General features: G+C 41.6%; 1 protein-coding gene across 1 annotated transcript in view; it reads left to right on the forward strand.

Moving 5' to 3' along the window:
* Window positions 1–5,880: 5,880 nt before the first annotated feature.
* MUC2 (mucin 2, oligomeric mucus/gel-forming) overlaps window positions 5,881–18,684 on the forward strand; it is a 59,953-nt gene continuing 47,149 nt past the window's right edge. The window contains 10 exon segments of the mRNA XM_065403347.1: window positions 5,881–5,950; window positions 8,803–9,067; window positions 12,704–12,818; window positions 13,443–13,533; window positions 14,165–14,274; window positions 14,647–14,863; window positions 15,289–15,414; window positions 16,245–16,362; window positions 16,702–16,840; window positions 18,497–18,607. Coding sequence (XP_065259419.1) covers window positions 5,881–5,950; window positions 8,803–9,067; window positions 12,704–12,818; window positions 13,443–13,533; window positions 14,165–14,274; window positions 14,647–14,863; window positions 15,289–15,414; window positions 16,245–16,362; window positions 16,702–16,840; window positions 18,497–18,607 — 1,362 coding nt within the window.

Genomic DNA, 18,684 nt, shown 5'->3' on the forward strand with positions numbered 1-18,684 from the left:
CTTAGGTGACATGCACTGCATACGTGCATTTGTGGAACACTGTTTACTTATGTGACAAGCGATGCACAAAGTAAATTATAAGAAACTATTAACCAGAATATGCTGGAATGAATTTAATATTGACAAAAGATTAATCTAGAAGATGTATTATGTATGGTTCCTGGGAAATGGGTGTTATATCTTCAGCATGGCCTGAAGAGAAGGGGCAAAAATGGAGAAGAATAAAATACAAACCACCCAAAATATAAACAAGTCTAAGCAAAGAATAGCAGTGAAAAGTGGTAAGTAGTTAGCAGGAAAAGCAGCAGTTGTAAAAGTGTATGTGCAGGCTTGATAAACCAAGTACACAAGACCTTATTCAAAGCTCATTGAGTCTTACTTTCCATTGATTCCAATGGCCTCTGCAGTATGCCCATTCAAAGCATGCACATTTCATCAGTCATGTGCTGCAGCACTGCCCAGTAAAATGCAGCCTGTCTATATATCTCTGGAGTAACACGTTCACGGTGAAAGTCAATTTCAGGATGGCTGTTAATTAGGGACCCTTCCTCCACTGCTTTCTCTTGCATGGTCTCTTTATGGCTCCTTTTCTTCTCTAGCGAATGCCTGCTTTTGCCTTGTGGAACTCCTCATCTGTAAATTGGGGATAATAATACTTCCCTACCTCACAGAGATGTTATAGAGAAACCTGCACTCAAGGTTTTGCACTGCTCAGACCTTACAATAATGGGGTCACATAAGTACCTTACGTAGGCACTTATTTTCTGTCTGCCTGAGTTCCTTCTCTGTAATTTAGGTTCATAATAATTCTGTTTTCCCACCCTTTTATATTGTGAGTGTAGATAGTCCTTTCTCTGAAAAGCTTACAATGTTTTTACTATGTGCCTGTACAGCGCTGAATGCAACTGGGCATTGATGCTGTTTTGGGCCTCTAATAAGGTAAATAAATTAATCTGCAAAATTGACATTTAATAAAAAATAGGAAAAAAGAAAAATTAGGGAAGCGTGTTGGTTTATTTATTTTTATTTTTGTGTTATGAAAAATGTACATTAAAAATAAAGGTTATGAATTAAACTAGCCAGTTCCTGGATATTAAATGTTAGCAATGCTATCTCTAATCCTTTAGGGCCATATTCTCAGCTGGTGTCAGTGTCACGTCTCATCTTTTCTCTCCTTTTTCCTATCCATTTCCATACTACCTATGTCTTGCAGCTGATAAAGTTTGTAATATTACCCCGATGTCTGGAGAATTGTGTGATTCCAGGAAACTGAGGGTAGGTACTCCAGTGGGATATAATACATCTTGAATATACACACTTTTGGGCTCAGGTCCTCAAAGACATTTAGGCACCGACTCCTATTGAAATCATTGGGGATTAGGCACCTAAATATCTTTGCATATGCATCCGAAGAAGTGGGCTGTAGCCCACGAAAGCTTATGCTCAAATAAATTTGTTAGTCTCTAAGGTGCCACAAGTACTCCTGTTCTTTTTGCGGATACAGACTAACACGGCTGCTACTCTGAAACCTAAATATCTTTGAGGATCTGGTCCTTAGGCATTTAAACTATGGAATCACAGAAATGAGGGGTAGAAAATATTTATTAGGTTAACTGATTTTTTCCTCCTTTCCTTTACCATGGCAGGACTCTTCTCTATGGTATGTTTTCTAGTGCTTATTCTCCAATGCTTTGTCCAATAGTCACACTAGTACTTTTATAGAATGCTTATGAAAACAAGAAAAACTAAAGTTCTGCTTTGGTTCAGTGTTTATCTGTGATGTATTTTCTGATGATTGAAAGTTTAATGATAAGCTATTGTTGTCCTGGAAAATGTGTGTAGCAGCTCAGATACAAGCTAGGCATATTTTTGTATTTGCTGTTGTCTGTCCCTTCACTCTGTGTGGTGAGCACTGTAAATTATGGATTTAGTTATGTACACAATGGCTGAAAAGATGAAAAGCTTACTATAAGTACTATAAATCCAGTACAGGTTCAGGGCTAGGAAGAGAAAAATGGAATGCTTGTCTCCAGAATGTCAATCTATATCCCATCCAAGGTTTCTGTGGTCTCTTGCAAGGACTTTGAATAATTATGTAAATTGCTCAGATGAGCATGATTTGATGACCTAAATATCGATCTTTGACCCTAAACCTGTGAAATTGTGACAGCTAAATAGAAATGCTATCCACATTCAAAAAGTTAGGCTGTAAAATAAGCCTCCCCAGAAAAATATGAAAGAATCATAATCTTTCAATAGAAGAATGGCTATAGTGAGAATTTCCTGAAGTAGGAGTGTGGACCAAAGTGTACTCTAATGGCCAGGGAGTAGACATGATTGCCGGAGTGTTATCCAAAAGTCATCTATGTATGACTGCAAAACTGAGGGATGTGCATAGAGAGTAACACTTCCATCTGTGACTTGAGCTGGAGCACTACCGTCTAGTGTTTTTGTGATAAGGTATCAATGGGGTTAGAGGTAGAAAGATGAAAGAAAACATTAATATCTCAGAACTTAGAATTACAGACAAGCAGAACACCTTCTGGTTCTGCTGGATACTTCCTCATTTCCCCACCTCAAACATCTTTGATACTGAAAATAGTATCGAAGGTAAAACCCAACCTGAAAATAAGTGCTTACATTTGCAGACTCTGTTTGCACTTTCCCCAACTCCATACTGAACCACATCACTAAAATAACTTCTTCAAAGAAGTACAAACTCCTTCTCACCTCTCCACTCTCAAACACACACGATAATATCCTTCCTTCCAATAGTTCACAAACAGAGGATAGAAGATCGGGAAAACCAGATCTACTGGGTCAAAATATGAGAGGGGGGAAGAGTGTCTTCAGGCAATGTAGTGACCCATCCTGAAGGATTCACTCTATGTGGTCTCTGTATCTCAGGCTTCTATGTGATTTAGGTATGGGAATGGCTGGTTGGTGAATGGGCAGAGGCAAAGGGGAATTGATTTCCACAGCATCATCCTCCTGGAAACCCACAGGTATTGTCCCAAGTACATTGATGTTGATGCTGTCATTGGAGCTTTTCACCAGTACAGCACTGAATTCACTTTTAAAAAAATAGTAGTAAGATCCCCCGAGGGTGGGTTGGATGGGGCCTGAGAGTTGGTGTATTTACATGACAGATTTCTGATTGAACTCATTATTTGCTAAACTCATCCATCCATCCACCCATCATCATCATCACGGCAAATCCCTACGGGTGTGGATTGAGCACCACCCGGATCAAACTCTGGCAAGCAGCTTAAGATGCTCTGGCAGCATATTCAGTTTATGTCCATCACTGGGAATCTTGTCACTCCTGTTAACAATAATTAAAATCATTTAAAATTTGAAACCTGAACAATGTAATTTCATTACTATGCTATAGTCAAAAGCCAAACTGAAGTTTCTCAAAGTACTAAAGATCTATTATGGAACATGTAATGATTTATTTAAAAAACAACTCAAAACACCCTTCTGCCACCACCTAATAGTATTTTCAGTATTTTCAATAATATATTGTGAGCTGAGTTGTGGCTGGGAAAGAGAAGGTGCGAAGAGACTGGATGTGATTTTTCTCTTCAGTGTGATCCTTCTCTTTGACATCAGGGGACAGTAGTAGTGTAGACCTAGCCAAAGACATACTGAAATGAGAAGGTGTCTTTTCCCTGTTAAGGAAGGTTATAGGGAAACTTTTTGTGATGAGGAACAGTTGAGAGAGAGAGAGAGAGAGAAGAAAATGCATGTAGAAGGCAGTTATTTCTGTAGCAATGCTATGAACTAACTTCAGTTTTTGTAACTCACACAAGAATCCCCCCTTTTTTCTCTCCTGTGTCTGTACTGAGCAGAGCCAGCATGATAGCCTTTTTCAGGCTGCAGTCTTTTGAAACAGCCGGCCTGGGGGCTAGGGGAATAAGAGGGAGTGACAGATTATCAGTAAAGCAGCACGTAAGCAATTTATTGATGACAAAAATAAATGGTGCAGGTGGCATTCTATGTGAAAACCTGCATTGTCTAGGTTTAATGCTGATGGGTGTGGACTACAACTTCTTCCTTCTTTACTTAAAGCCTAAAATAGTGGTGTTTGCTTTGTGAGACCCTCCATAAACTTTTGGTGGACTTTGTAGCACTGCAGAGATGTTTTGTGGACCCTGTTTTTGGTATTGAGTGCCTGAAGTTGCATGACAGCACCCCCCAGAGATTTTAAATACTTTTCAATACAATATACTTTATGGGCTAGATCTTCAGTAGGTGTATTTCAGTGATTTATACCATCTGAGGATCTAGCACTGTATGAGTCCCAGAACAGAAATCCCAAGAGTTAATTGCACTGTAATTTTGCAACAGATAACATATAATAATAACATTTAGCCCATAAGTAGGGCCCTACCAAATTCAAGGCCATGAAAAACACGTCATGGACTGTGAAATCTGGTCTACCCCTGTCAGGGCTGGCTCCAGGCACCAGCGAAGGAAGCAGGTGCCTGGGGCGGCCAATAGAAAGGGGCGGCAATCCGTCTGTTCTTGGGGTGGCACGTCCGGGTCTTCGGCGGCAATTCAGCGGTGGGTCCCTCACTCCCTCTCTTCCTCTTCGGTGGCAATTTGGCGGCAGCTCAATCATTTTTTTTCCCCCCTTCGCCGCTTGGGGTGGCAAAAAAGCTGGAGCCGGCCCTGCCCCCTGTGAAATCTGGTCTTTTGTGTGCTTTTACCTTATATTATACAGATTTCAGGGAGGGAGACCAACATATCTCAAATTGGGGACCTGACCAGAAAGGGAGCTGCAGGGGGCTTGGTATTGCCACCCTTACTTCTGTGCTGTCTTCAGAGCCGGGCGGCCAGAGAGCGGCGGCTGTTGGCCTGGCACCCAGCTCTGAAGGCAGCGCCCCACCAGCAGCAGCGCAGAAGTAAGGGTGGCAATACCATACCATGCCATCCTTACTTCTGTGCTGCTGCCTTCAGAGCTGGGCAGCCGGAGAGTGGCGGTTACTGACTGAGGACTCAGCTGTGCAGGCAGCAGCCCAGAAGTAAGGGTGACAATACTGTACCATTCCATGCCATCCTTCCTTCTGTGCTGCTGCTGATGGTGGCTCTGCCTTCAGAGCATGGCTCCCGGACAGCAGTCGCTGCTCTCCAGCTGCCCAGCTCTGAAGGTAGCACCGCCACCAGTAGTAGTGCAGAAGTAAGGGTAGCAGCAGTTCCACAACTCCTTGTATAATAACCTTGCAACTCCCCACAGAACTCCTTTTTGGGTCAGGACCCCTACAATTACAACACCGTACATTTCAGGTTTAAATAACTGGAATCATGAAATGTGCAATTTAAAAAATCCTATGAATGTAAAATTGACCAAAATGGACTGTGAATTTGGTGGGCCCTACCCACAAGTGCCAATATCATCTTCAAGGTGCTTTACAAACATTATTTAATCTGTACATAAATACCTCTGAGCAATAATGCAAAATTAAAAACTCTTGGTTTCAAAGCAGACACTTGAGGATATCCCAGGTTAAGCTTCATTTAAGGGATTCCCTTGTTGTTCAACTGCCCCCAAAATGTTTACTCTCCGTTGCCAAGGGTTATTGTGGGTTAAGCTTAGATGAGCTAAAAATATAAAAAGACAATAACATTCCAGTTGCATGATAACTGAATCAATATTGTACTGCATCCTGTATGCCGGATTCCCAATTTTGCTATGAAAAAAACCGACATCTGTTTATTTTCTTATCTCAGTAAACGTTGCACCCATTTTGTGTTCCTCCTACTCCTCCTTCTCACTTTACATGTCCTCCCCTGTGATGGCATTAATTGTACCAAAGGCCCTTATATAAAGAGAGGTTTTCTGAAGACGTTCTCAGTGCAGCCAGCTTAGCCACCATGGGGCTAAGACTTGCCAGCGTTTTTGCACTGTGGCTGGCTCTTTCCTGTGCGAATGAAATTAAAAAAGGTAAGAGCTAGAAATGGGATGGTGAGGAATTTCCCACTGGAAAGGAGTGGAAAAATTTAACTAGTGCAGTTAAGAAAAAGCTAAACACGCGATGAAATAATTAAAGGGAATATTATGATATCAAATATCCTCCCTTCATTTTTAACATTCAAATGCTGAGACCAAATGTATGAGCTGAAATAGATGCGGCTTCTTTTGGAGGAAGATTCTATAGTTTTCTTTCTGAGCTCTGTGGCTGGCTGAATCCATTATGTTGATCTCTAGCTTGATGTATGTGATGAAGTAACAGTTGCCTAGCATGAAGGTTTGCAGGAGTTTGGCAGGTACCGAGCAATAGCAACAGGGAAAGGGGATGAGTGTCATAAGGAAAACTCTGCATTTGGCTATTCAGAAATAGCAGTATATGCTTTCTTGTCCAAAAGATGTATATATTGTTAACACTTGGACTAGATCATTTTTTAACCTATTACTTCAGCAATCCTAGTCCATAATTTCTTACTCTACCTTTCTAAAAGAATGAGTCTCCAATTTAATTAGCTTGAGGTGTTAGGATGAATATGTATTATTGAAAAATAGCAAATATTTTGGTACAGCTGGGTGGTGCATTCCTGTGCAGGTGATCAGGGGGTTGGATCCTGGGATTGGTCCCTTCTTGAATACACTATGGCTAGGAGAGCACCTGATGTTAGTAATTGGGAAGAAGGGAACACATTGGATCGCTTTCCAATCCCAATCTCTAGTGGATGCAAGAATCAGCAGTGATGGGCTTTGGAAGGATGGATGTGAACCCTTCCTTAAATGAAGAGGGCGATGCTGCAACACAAGGATTTGTTTGGATGGAGTAGAAAGTAGAGAAATTAGGAGATCTACATGATCCCTGAACTTCGCCCAAAGCAAACAATATCTATATGTAACCCACACACCTCCTGGGTATGGTGTTGTGTCCCATCTAGTGGCACTGAGACCACTTAAAGAGAGAGAGATTGAGTCTGCTCCACAGCCTTAGCTAACAGCTAGTTGGCTTTTAGCTCATGTGGTAGAGGCTCATGCACTAAGCTCCAAAGGCCCCAGGTTCGATCCTGCCCGCTGTCAACCAGGGTCTGTCAGTGTTACATATAGATCTCTGGAGAAAGTGAGCATCAAAGTAGACCCATGAGCTGTAAATATGATGCTCTGTTGTGTGTATTACATACAGTGTGTCTTGATGCCTTTAAATATGAATTGTTCAAGGGGACCTATGGTTTTGTTCACTCAATTTAAAAACTGAGAGTTAATTTAGTGTTTATGAGTGTGAGGGGTGCTGATACTTGCTTGGCTGCTTCCCTTACCACACAAAGCTCTGACAATGAACCTCAAAGCTAATCTACAACAATCCCTGCAATTCCAGTTTTGAGAATGTAAATTGTGCTAAATTTGTGTCAGTTTCTGTTGTGGACAAATGGTGGTGGAATGAGTTTGAGACCTCCAAACATTTGGTTGCTATTGCTTTCTTCTTACCTTCCTGCCATAGTTTAGTTGTTGTCTTATCTTGAGTTGTTGTGAATATCGATGGTACTCCAAGTCACTATTTCTAATGGAAATAATTAATTCACACTTGGAATTTGGATTACATAAGGGATTAATTCATATAAAGAAAGTATCTTGCAAAAAAATTGGAAAAGTGACAAAATTATTTAGAATACATTAATACACTTGCCATCCTGGCCTGAGCCTCCATTAATGGTATGGGAGTGTCATATGACAGGAGTGTTAAAGCTTCTTAGTAGAGCTGGGAAAATAACTGATTTATTTTGTTCACTCGCGGTTCTGAAAAATAAATAAATAAAAAAATTGCTTTGGGTCAAATAAAATGTCAAATTCTGAAAAAATTCAGTGAATCAAAAAGGTCAACCAAAATTTCTTTTAAGTTGAACAGAGCATTCGGTTTCATTTTCGGACATTTTAACAATAACAAGCAAGGGAAATTAAGGGGTTAGGTTCATAAAAAGGCCAAAGAGGAGCCTCCTTTAGCCCAGTGGTTAGGGCACTTGCCTGGCCTGTGCCCTAACCGCTAGGCCATCAGCTACTCTGGGAGGGGCATCTCTCAGTTTCTCCTGTTAAAGCTGTTCCATTTTGTATAAAATACTTGACTAGTCATTGGGCCAGAGAGAGAGTGTATGACAATGACTCTATAGTCTGGCTATGGCAGACTCTGGCAATGTGGGATACCCAAGTTCAAGTCCCTGCACTACATTAGGCAGAGGGGGGAGATTGAACCCAGGTTTCCTACATCTCAGGGGAGTGCCCTAACAAGGATTCTAAGGTATAAAGGAGCGGCCACCTTTTCTTCTTCTGTGAATGGAGCCTGAGTCCCTTTGTGAATAGAACCCCCCTAAATTATTTGAGACAAACCTATTTGGCAACTTTGTTCAAATTCAGAAATAGTTTCAGGCTTACTGCAACTGCTTTTTTCAGAGAATAAACTATGTGCAACCAATTGTGCCCATTTCTACTTCTCAGTTTCAACAGGCAAGTGCTCTCATCCATCACACATGCAGTCAGAACTCCAAGAGGTATGCAGGCCCCAGCTGCATGTAAAAATGCATGACTCTCAGCCAGAGAGATGCACATATCGTCTGTTTATTATGCAAACACTGGGGATTTGGTGTTTTGGCAAATTGTTGAGTATATATTTATAAATGGCTTGTTCTGTATACATAGCAGATTATCTTCTTGTGTAAACCTAGTAGTATGCCATAGCTGAATCATTTAAGTATCATTCCTTAGCTGTCTTGCTGTGTAATGTTGCTTATTATCAATGGGTGCTAGCTACTTTATTTCACTTTCTTCATCCCTTCTCCATAACTTAACAGGCAGAACCCAAAACCATGGCCACTACGTCTGCAGTACCTGGGGGAACAATCATTTCAAAACTTTTGATGGCGACTTCTACCAGTTCCCTGGACTCTGTGATTACAACTTTGCTTCTGACTGCCGAGAGTCTTACCAGGAGTTCTCAGTCCACGTCCAGCGTGCTGTGAATGAAAATCGACACCCTGACATCCAATATGTCCTGATAACCATAAAGGCTACTGTAATCTACCTCACCCAAAATGCGGTTGTCGTGGATGAGCAAATGTGAGTTCTTCGAGTATTATAATTCTTCAAAGAAATGTCCAGTAAGATGGTTCCATAGACAAACAGAACTGTACAATATGTAGCATTAAGATATCTATTGTGAGCCTTTCACCAGGCAAAAGAAATTCTGGGGAAGGAACACAATATTCCGAATAGACCCACTGAAGCGAATGAGACACTTGCTAGGTAAGGTACTGGAGTAAGGGTGCCAGAACCTGGATCAGGTTTAACAGATTTTAACATGATCAAATAAATATGTACCCTTCTGTTGTTGTTGCTGCCTCTAACTAGAGCCCAGGTTTTATTAAAAGCAGCAAAGAGTCCTGTGGCACCTTATAGACTAACAGACGTACTGGAGCATGGGCTTTAGTGGGTGAATACCCACTTCGTTGGATGCATGGTGGGTATTCACCCACGAAAGCTCATGCTCCAGTACGTCTGTTAGTCTATAAGGTGCCACAGGACTCTTTGCTGCTTTTACAGATCCAGACTAACATGGCTACCCCTCTGGTACTTGACAGGTTTTATTAAAAACTGTCAAACCCAGTCCAGTGAATGCCTACTAAGTAATAGAAAATAACGTTCTATTTTCCAGGCACCAAGCCAGACTATATCCAGAAATATCATGAAGTCTTTTGACATATATTACTGCCAAAAATGAGAGATTGCCTAGTTGTGCACCAAAGTGTTAAAAAGAAATTCACAAGCAGCTTTTTAGGGGTCCTTTAAAGATTGCTTTCCCATGCACTGAACCTATTCTTCTCCTATGTATTGTTCATAAAACAATAAAACCCTAATAAAAGAAGACTCGTGGAACAGGTTTTCACTGTGTATAGGATTCAGTGTTCTATAGAATTTCATACTCTTTAAACCATACCCTTGGCACATGTCCCAGTGGCATATAAAATATCACTACATGCCAATGCAATGAAAGCTATAGAATTTTAAAAAGTGGCTGGGGAGGACCCAATCCATTGACTACTAACACAAAATTAATACTGGATATTATGGTAATCAGATAGCTCTTCAGATGGTGATTTGGTGACATCTTTTCTTCAAGTCATATCATAATATGGAATGATTTGATGACCATGCTCTGCCTAGGGGAGACGGGCTGGGTCTGAGTTCAGCACTCGGACTTAGTCCTTCACTGCTGGTAGTACTTCTGCAGCTTGAAAGGGGTCCTGAGATATCAATCAGCAGAGTGCTGGAAAGAGTGAGTCTCTAAGGGCTCGTCTACACCACAGTTAGGTCGACATAAGGCAGCTTATGTCAACCTAATTATGTCAGTGTCTGCACTACAGCGAGAAGCCCTGGCGGTTTCGGACCCTGCTGCTAGCTGGGAGCCACAGCAAGAAGCCCTGGCGCCCTTTCAAATTTCAAATTGACAAGGCTGCCCGGCTCCCAGCGGGGAGTGGGGTGGGGATGCCAAGAAGCTGGGGCAACTGGTCCCCGCTCCCCGAGGGCAAGAAGCCCTAGGCAGCTTCCCCCAGCTCCCAGCGGGGAAGGGGGAGTGAAGAGGAGGCAGTTCTCTGGGAACCCGGGAGCTTGTGGGGCAGCCAGGGTCCCAGCAGGGTGCTCCCAGTGGAGCTGAGAGGGCTCTCCTGGTAGAGCACTCCTGGTGAGGACGTGCACTACCGACCCAAGGAGGGTAGTGTGGACATGTACCACCGCAGTAATTACTAGTTTATATTACATTTCTAGTGTCGACACACCCTAAGACTTTCTAGTTCTTCTGTGGATTGCCACAGAATTTTGGGCTCCATAGAGCAGATAAAGATTTTTGAAATGCCACTTCTATGCATCTCAATGGCATAGCTGATACACACAGGCAAGCCAAACACCATCCCATAGCAGATACTCATAGCCATCCTAGTAAGTGTGGGTCCCCATTGCAAACTCCAGTATCGGCATATAGTTGCATGTTCCACACAGGCAATCTTCAGAATTGGATTTTTACTACTTTACAGGTACCCTGTATAAGATAAGAAAAGAAACAATTATAAAATCAAAGAATGAAAGAAATTAAATATACAAAGGTGGAAATCAGAATAGAAGAAAGAACAGTTATTTATGTCAAGGCTTCGTGCTACAGTGTTGGTTCCATAAATGCTACAAAACTCCTCTGTTCTGATTCCCTAGCTTAGAGTCAGCATTAGAAAAGTTCCATTCCAGAAGACTCCATGCTCTCAAGTAGCTGCCTAGTGTTTTACAATTCTCTTTAAAAAATGTTCATGCTCCAATGTTCATGATGTGACCTGTAGCTTGTGGTAGGAATGTTAGTTTGTGAGTTTCTATTTGGTGTCTAGACCCTAGCTAACGTGATTGCATGCATTAGAAATGTGCAAGATGAGTAGTTAGAAAAGCTCTGGCACCAAGAAATTAAGACTTAAAATACCCTTGTGAAAGGCTAGGAAAGAAATTATGAGAGGAGATGTATGCCTGGGCACACACCATTAAACTAGCAATAGCATTTGCTCTGAGAACTGTGTAGAGAAGGAAATAGCTATTCATTGGTTTGGCTGGATTCCAATGTAACTAATTCTGTTTGGTCAAGTATTGAGCTATTTAGGTTTTATTGTAAGAAGCTGTTTGCGGGAATGCTTTTATCACCCAACCAAGTTCTGCATTGTGGCTTGTGTACACAGTGAACATAAGGGTGGATATTCAGTGGATCAGCTTCTTATCAGTCAGCAGCATTTTTGTTCAATCCTGTTTGAGATACTTGGGTCAAATTAATGACCTCTGCTGATTCTATTAATGATTCGTCTCTTATAATTAGATTATTGAATGTTGATGCTTTTAACAAGCTCTTTTCTCCCCACATTTTTCTTCCACTTATGTTGACCATCAGGCCCCATGTCTACATTGTTCCCATCCCAAATCATTAGGCCATTCTCTCAAAAAATAAAGCTTATTTAAAGGGGATATCTAGTCTCCTGAAATAGTGTATGATTTTTGGAAAATGAAAGACACTAATTCAGTTCCTTGTGCCCATTTGCTATGTGAACCTCAATCATGGGTTAGCAGTGAATATTCGCTCTCCCAGGTTCAGGTCCTTTGTTTTTTGCTTTTACTGACTGAATCACACTTCTTCGCTGGCATTTTGCCTTCTTTCCTAACCTGAGATAGAGAATCTATCTCTTTAAGGAGCCCGTGGCTCTGAGATTGCCTTGCCTTGTCAAGGTAAATTCCAGATTACACCAAAATGTCAAATCTGAAATTTTACATGTGATGGCCACAGGAGATAAGTGTTATCTAATAAAGTCTGTGTAAGCATCAGACAGAGAAGTCTTCAAAACTTCCTTGAAATAGGAAGAATCTGAACTGGATTTCCGTGACCAACTGGAATGAATGCTGATTAGAGCAATTTAAACCAGGTCAAACAAAATATGACTTACCTCAGCAAGTATCTGAGAGGAAGGGGATTTAATTCCCTGCTAAACAGAGTCTGTCCTGTACAACAGAGGACAGCTGTGTGGGACTCAGAGATGGAGGCCAGAAAAGTGTAATCTGCAGAGCCTGGTTCTTCTATGCACTCTGATGTTCCTCTTGCAACACCTAAGACATTCAGTTTACTCCTTTCTGTTTTCTACATTAGATCTAATACAAAATCTTTGACTGTCTTCTTCTCAGTGTAACAACACCATACTATAGTTCCGGTTTGCTGATTGAGAGCAGTGAAATCTACACTAAAGTCTATTCAAGAGCGGGCCTGGTTCTAATGTGGAACCGTGAAGATTCACTGATGGTATGTATGACACTGAACTTTACTTTTGCTACTATTCGGTTTTAACAAATTAGCATAGGCTGAACAGAGTCATTGTGTTAAGCAGCCTCTTCCAACTGGGTGAGAAGGTTCCTTTGTCCATTATGTGACTGGAGTTGGGCATAGAAATGAACTTTCCTTCACTCTCAAGAGAAGATGAGACGGGAATGAGAAACAGCTAATATTTTGGTTAAAAAATCCTAACAAATTCTGATCTGCAATCCATTTGATTGTCTCTTGGAGGATTGCTGTGCTCTGTTATTCAGCTTCCCAGCCAGGAATAAATTCACCCCTTAAGGAAAAAAGTTATTTATATAAAGCACTCTTTCTTCCTAAGCTTTGACATAATGTTGACAAGAGGCATCGTCACGGTATAGTAACTTCTCACATTCTTCCATGATATGTTTTTATTTTCCCATGGTAATTGTTTGCATTGGACTGTGTTACTATTATGTTAGATGTACTAAAACCTAATGTACAATGGAGAGGCATACACTAACTCTCCTCTATTAACTTCCCCTGCTAGTGAATTTATTCTTGTTGGGAATGTTGTTGTTTTTTAGTGCTACAGCTGATTTTCTTTCTGGTTTTGTTTTCATTATTTAGTTGGAGCTGGATGCCAAGTTTAACAACCATACATGTGGTCTTTGTGGGGATTACAATGGACAGCAGCTCTACAATGAATTTATCTCTAACGGTAAGTGGTCTGACAGTATATATAGATACCATGTAAAGCAGGTGTATAGATATTGTATGTGGAAGCATCAAAGAGGGCAAAGGTAGGATTTATAGTACAGGAACTTAAATTCCATCGGAGATTTTCCAGCAATTGTTAAGAGATACAGAGATAAATTATTAATGGTGTACTATATTCCAAGTGAATCAGCTGATTCTGTGGAGTCTCTGTTGGTGTAGGCCAGTGGTTCTCAAACTTTTGTACAGGTGACCCCTTTCACATAGCAAGCCTCTGACTGTGACCCCCCCCCATAAATTAAAAACACTTTTTAATATATTTAACACCATTATAAATGCTGGAGGCAAAGCTGGGTGGAGGCTGACAGCTCGTGACCCCCCATATAATAACCTTGCGACCCCCTGAGGGGTCCCGACCCCCATTTGAGAACTCCTGGTGTAGATTTTCTCACTTGTCGGAATACTAGTGAGCTTTTCATGTCCATCTGAAATGGATTTTCTTAATAGTATTAAAATAGTCAGTACAATGCCTGATATATAATAAACAGTTTGCTTGATCACTAAAGTGCCAGGAATCAGATGTGTATTGTTAAGTTTGCTGTGTTTATCAAGACTTTTTTACATCTTCCTCATAGACATGATTTTCAATCCGATCACATTTGGAAATATGCAAAAGATTAACAAACCCAACACAGTATGTGAGGACCCTGATGAAACACAGACTGTCACAACCTGTAATCAGCATGTGAGTAATCGTAGTGGTCAACTTTACTTAGCTGGAGACATTCCTGCAATATGGGGAGACCACTGAGTGTGGAGATGGGTAAGAGCCTGGAACTTTCCAAGGCACATACCATGTCCCTAACTAACTCCAAAGGTATTAACATTGTTATGCCTTCTAAAAGGAGAAGTAGAACTGATGAAAGATCTTAGTTGCACGTGTGCTGTTTCTGGCACAGAATTATCCAGAGATAACCTAAGACTTGGACTCATCCCTCTTTTGTAACCATAGTGATGTCCAGAAGCCAAGCACCATTTTAGCACAAAGGAACCTCTCTAGAAACTCGGGGGCCAGGGATGCCTTTTAAACTTTTCTTTTTCCCCCCCTCCTCCTTAGCGTGATGAGTGTCTGAGTCTGCTGACTTCTTCAGTATTCGCTGACTGTGAGTCCCGTCTGAACCTGGAGATGTATGTTCAAGCCTGTATGCAGGATAAATGTGCCTGCCAGGGAGCTGAGGATTCCTTCTGCCTTTGCAGCACCATCTCTGAGTACTCTCGCCAATGCTCCCATGCTGGTGGCCGGCCTGGAAACTGGAGGACAGAAAAGTTTTGCCGTAAGTATCTTCCCAAACTTGGCAGAGCCATCATTTCATCCTGGGTGAAATATTTAAAACTGCCCAGCTTGTATATTTCCTGTTTTCCCCTCCCTTGTCTTTGTTATTAAGGACATTTATTGGAAGTAGAAATTATGTTCCAACTGAAAGCTGTATGGTTTGATCCTGCTCCCAGTGAAAGTAGTGGGATTTTTTGCCATTAATTACAGTGGAAGCATGATTAGGATTACTGTTCAAGAAGCAAGAAAAGAATGTAGAGAAGAAAAAAAGCGGTTCAGAAATTAAACACATTAAATACATTTGGCCAAATTGCAGCCAATTGAGTCAATTCCACTGATTTCATTGGAGCCAATATATGCTCTTTGGTTTCTGTGGAACACAGAGTTTATATTCAAGTCACTGATCTTTTTCTTTCATTATTTTAGCTAAGACGTGCCCTGGAAACATGATCTACCAGGAAAGCAGCTCACCATGCATAAGCACTTGTTCCCATTTGGAAATCAGCAGCCTTTGTGAGGAACACTTCATGGATGGCTGCTTCTGCCCTGAAGGTAGGTGTCTCTCTCAGTCCTATCTGAGACAATAGGTTTGGATTCAAGTCTCTTCATATACTCCAGAATGTATCTGAAAAAGGCTGTATTATCTATACTTTACCTTCACTGAAAAAAACCCTGCAAGGAGTTCAGGACTGAAATATTCAGTATAAAGCAAGTTACATTTTAGAAATGAATACATTTTACCAGTGGAGTAAATTTGTCCTTGTAAATTAATAAAATTCTAGCATGTTTACAAAAGTAATGCATTAGCTTGGCTTTATTTAACTCACACTAACCCAGTTAGGCTCTTTATTTCTGTCTGCGGCTAGGCACGTGGTTTATGAGACTGTTACCACCTCTGAACTGAGAGTTGGTCCTTTGGGTTAAGCAGTAGACATGCATGTTTTTAGATGTAGAGTTTCAGACCCCGTAGGTAACCCTGAGAAGGGGCATAATTACATATATATTATCTACATAATACAATATGTGACAATGAGCTCAAATGTAATATTCAAGACCTGTTGCCAACCTTGGAAAATATCTTCACAGTGATAGCACAACAACAATAGTTTAGGTGTATTTTAAATCCAACCATTTAGAATGTGCAGATTCAAGTTGAGATTTTCAAAGTGACACAGGGGATTTAGCCACACAACTTCCATTAAAAATATTAAATTAAACATTAAAAACAATGGAAGCTCTGTGGCCTAATCCCCTTTTGATATCTTCAATTACCATTAACTTTGGGTCTGGTTGAGAGTGTGTCTGCTCCCAAAGTTTCTCCTAGGTTGGTTGGTGCTGGTATTTTGACATGAACTATGAGAGCCTACGGTTGTGTTTTGTAGGAACTGTGTATGATGACATCAGTGGGAAAGGCTGTGTGTCTGTTAACCAATGTCACTGCAAACAGCATGGATCCCTGTATTCACCTGGGCAAACTATCACCAATGAATGTGAAGAATGGTAAGGATTACAATTCACTCTAAACCGCTCTCAGAATGACTGCGCATGGGTCTGTCAGCAGAGTTGTTACCTATTTGTATATGTCCTGCTGCAAAAGTCATGGTGCCTTTCCATGTGTTGCAATATCAAGATGCTACAGTGAACCAATTTTATGGCATCTTGAGTCTGTAATATGTGGAAGAGGAGAGTTTTAAATAAGCAGCCAATGACAAATTTTCAAAGCACCTAGGGGTACTTTGTCCTGACCCAATGGTGCTCTGTATACAGATGTTTTTCAGTGCTTTCAGTCCCTCTGACACCTAACCCCATTTTTGATTCCTTATTTATTTGTGTTTATAGCACCTGTGATTCAGGCAGGTGGGTGTGCAAGCACTTATCCTGTCCAGGCTCATGCTTAGTGGAAGGAGGTGCTCACATCACCACCTTTGATGGGAAGAAATACACCTTCCACGGAGACTGCTACTATGTGCTGTCCAAGGTATCGTGTATTAAAGGTCTCTTCTCTCAGATAGCAAATATAGATGCATCTGCCTTCTGATTTAGTGGCTGTAGATCACTGTTCCATTATACTTTTTGAGGCTCGGGTCGGAGGACACTGTAGAGTCTATACTAGAGAATTCAAAGTGAGTCATGATCCCCAGTGTCCGCTGATCTGGTAGTGAGGGTTTGTGCTCGCCGGCTACACTCTGACTGCCTTAGTCGTTTCCAATTTCATGACGATTATGGAACAGGTTTATGGTACGCAACCCATTCTCACTTATAAGAGTCCAGAGGAGCACACTGGTGCTAGTGAACAGATGGCTGGACCTGCAACTTGAAGGACTCAGCTCTGCCAAATAGATCTGAAATGAGGGTTGGAAATGTCCTACCTAATCTGTAATACACCTATGCTTGTGTTTGGGTGATATTGAGTCAATTGGGGGGCGGGGGAGAGCACAGCGAGTTATGTCATCCCTTTGTCCCTGAAGTACCTGGTCCCCATTGCTCCAGAGAACAAGGATCTGACTTACCAACACTTGAATGCTTGCCACTGGAGCTTTGAAAGGAAGTCCTAGTTCCGGTGGTAGTGCTAGAAAGAAAGTTCTCAAACGTAAAGCTCTACAGTGTTTGTTAGTTTAACAGATGATTTCAGTCCTCTGTGATAGAAATCAGCTCAGGGTATGGAAGAGCTGCCGCTGTGTCATAGACTCACTGTCCCGGAGTGCTCCTGTGTGGCATGAAACAACATTTCAGCAACTCCACCTAGCTCTCTTCCTTGGGACATTAGTGGTCTGGTCTGGTGGTGACTTGGCCTTCCAGACAGGTCACACTATAGTTCCATCCCTTCTGAAGTATGAATGTCCCAAAAAATGTCTGACAAAATAATGGTAGCAAATATAATGCCTTCCACCTCACCTGGGCTCTTCTTCAGTCTCAGTTTATTTCCAGAGCAGAAGGTCTCAGGGCTTCTCCCTGGAATCCTCCAGTAAAACAGACAAAACACAAAATAAGCACCTTCTGCCTCAGACTTTAGTCTATCTTAGGCTTCCCCAAGTTCTCCGCTCTCCTGCGGAACTGTTATGCACATGGCGGTCTCCTTGGAGTCCTGCTCCTTTTTCAAGGCTCACCCTAGGAGTTAATTGTATGCTTATAGCCTTCGCCTGGTTCCCATCTGGCCCTTCCCACAGAGATGGAAGTCCAGACCATCTCTCTCCTCCTTCCAGCTACACTGAACTCCTTCCTTTTACCCCTGGCCCTAGACCAAATGGCGCCCCAGGCAAGGAGCGTCTTTGGTGCCCCCCCTCCATTTGTTAAACTTTTGAATACCTTATTTTTATTGCATTTGTAGCCCATTTCATGACTTTGATGCACGATTTACATGCATGATTTATCCATGTCATATAAGACAATAAATTTGCATGCTAGGATCTATACAACAAAAACAGCACCCCAAGCCTGGAACCCCAGGCGCTCACCCAGGTAGCCTGCCCCTAAATCTGGCCCTGTTCATCCCTGAGCCTGACACATACTCCAGGTGTAATAATGTGGGGGTAATAGAGCGCTCAGGCTCCAATTAACCCCTTCTCAGCCAGTGTGGGGTTTATACAAACCATCAGACTGTACTAATTTATGGTTTTTTCCACTTTGATTGCAGGGAGGTATAAATGACACTCACTCCCTCCTGGCAGAGCTGTCTCCCTGTGGCTCCACAGACAAACAGACCTGTTTGAAGACTGTTGTGCTGTTAATAGACCACAAGAAAAATGTAAGTGATATGCGGGGGTCTGCTGGATGTGTGGATTCTCTCAATGTATTTCCTGATTTCTCTTTCCCTACTTACTT

This window comes from Emys orbicularis, chromosome 4, assembly GCF_028017835.1.
Source record: "Emys orbicularis isolate rEmyOrb1 chromosome 4, rEmyOrb1.hap1, whole genome shotgun sequence".
In the NCBI taxonomy this organism is placed as follows: Eukaryota; Metazoa; Chordata; order Testudines; family Emydidae; genus Emys; species Emys orbicularis.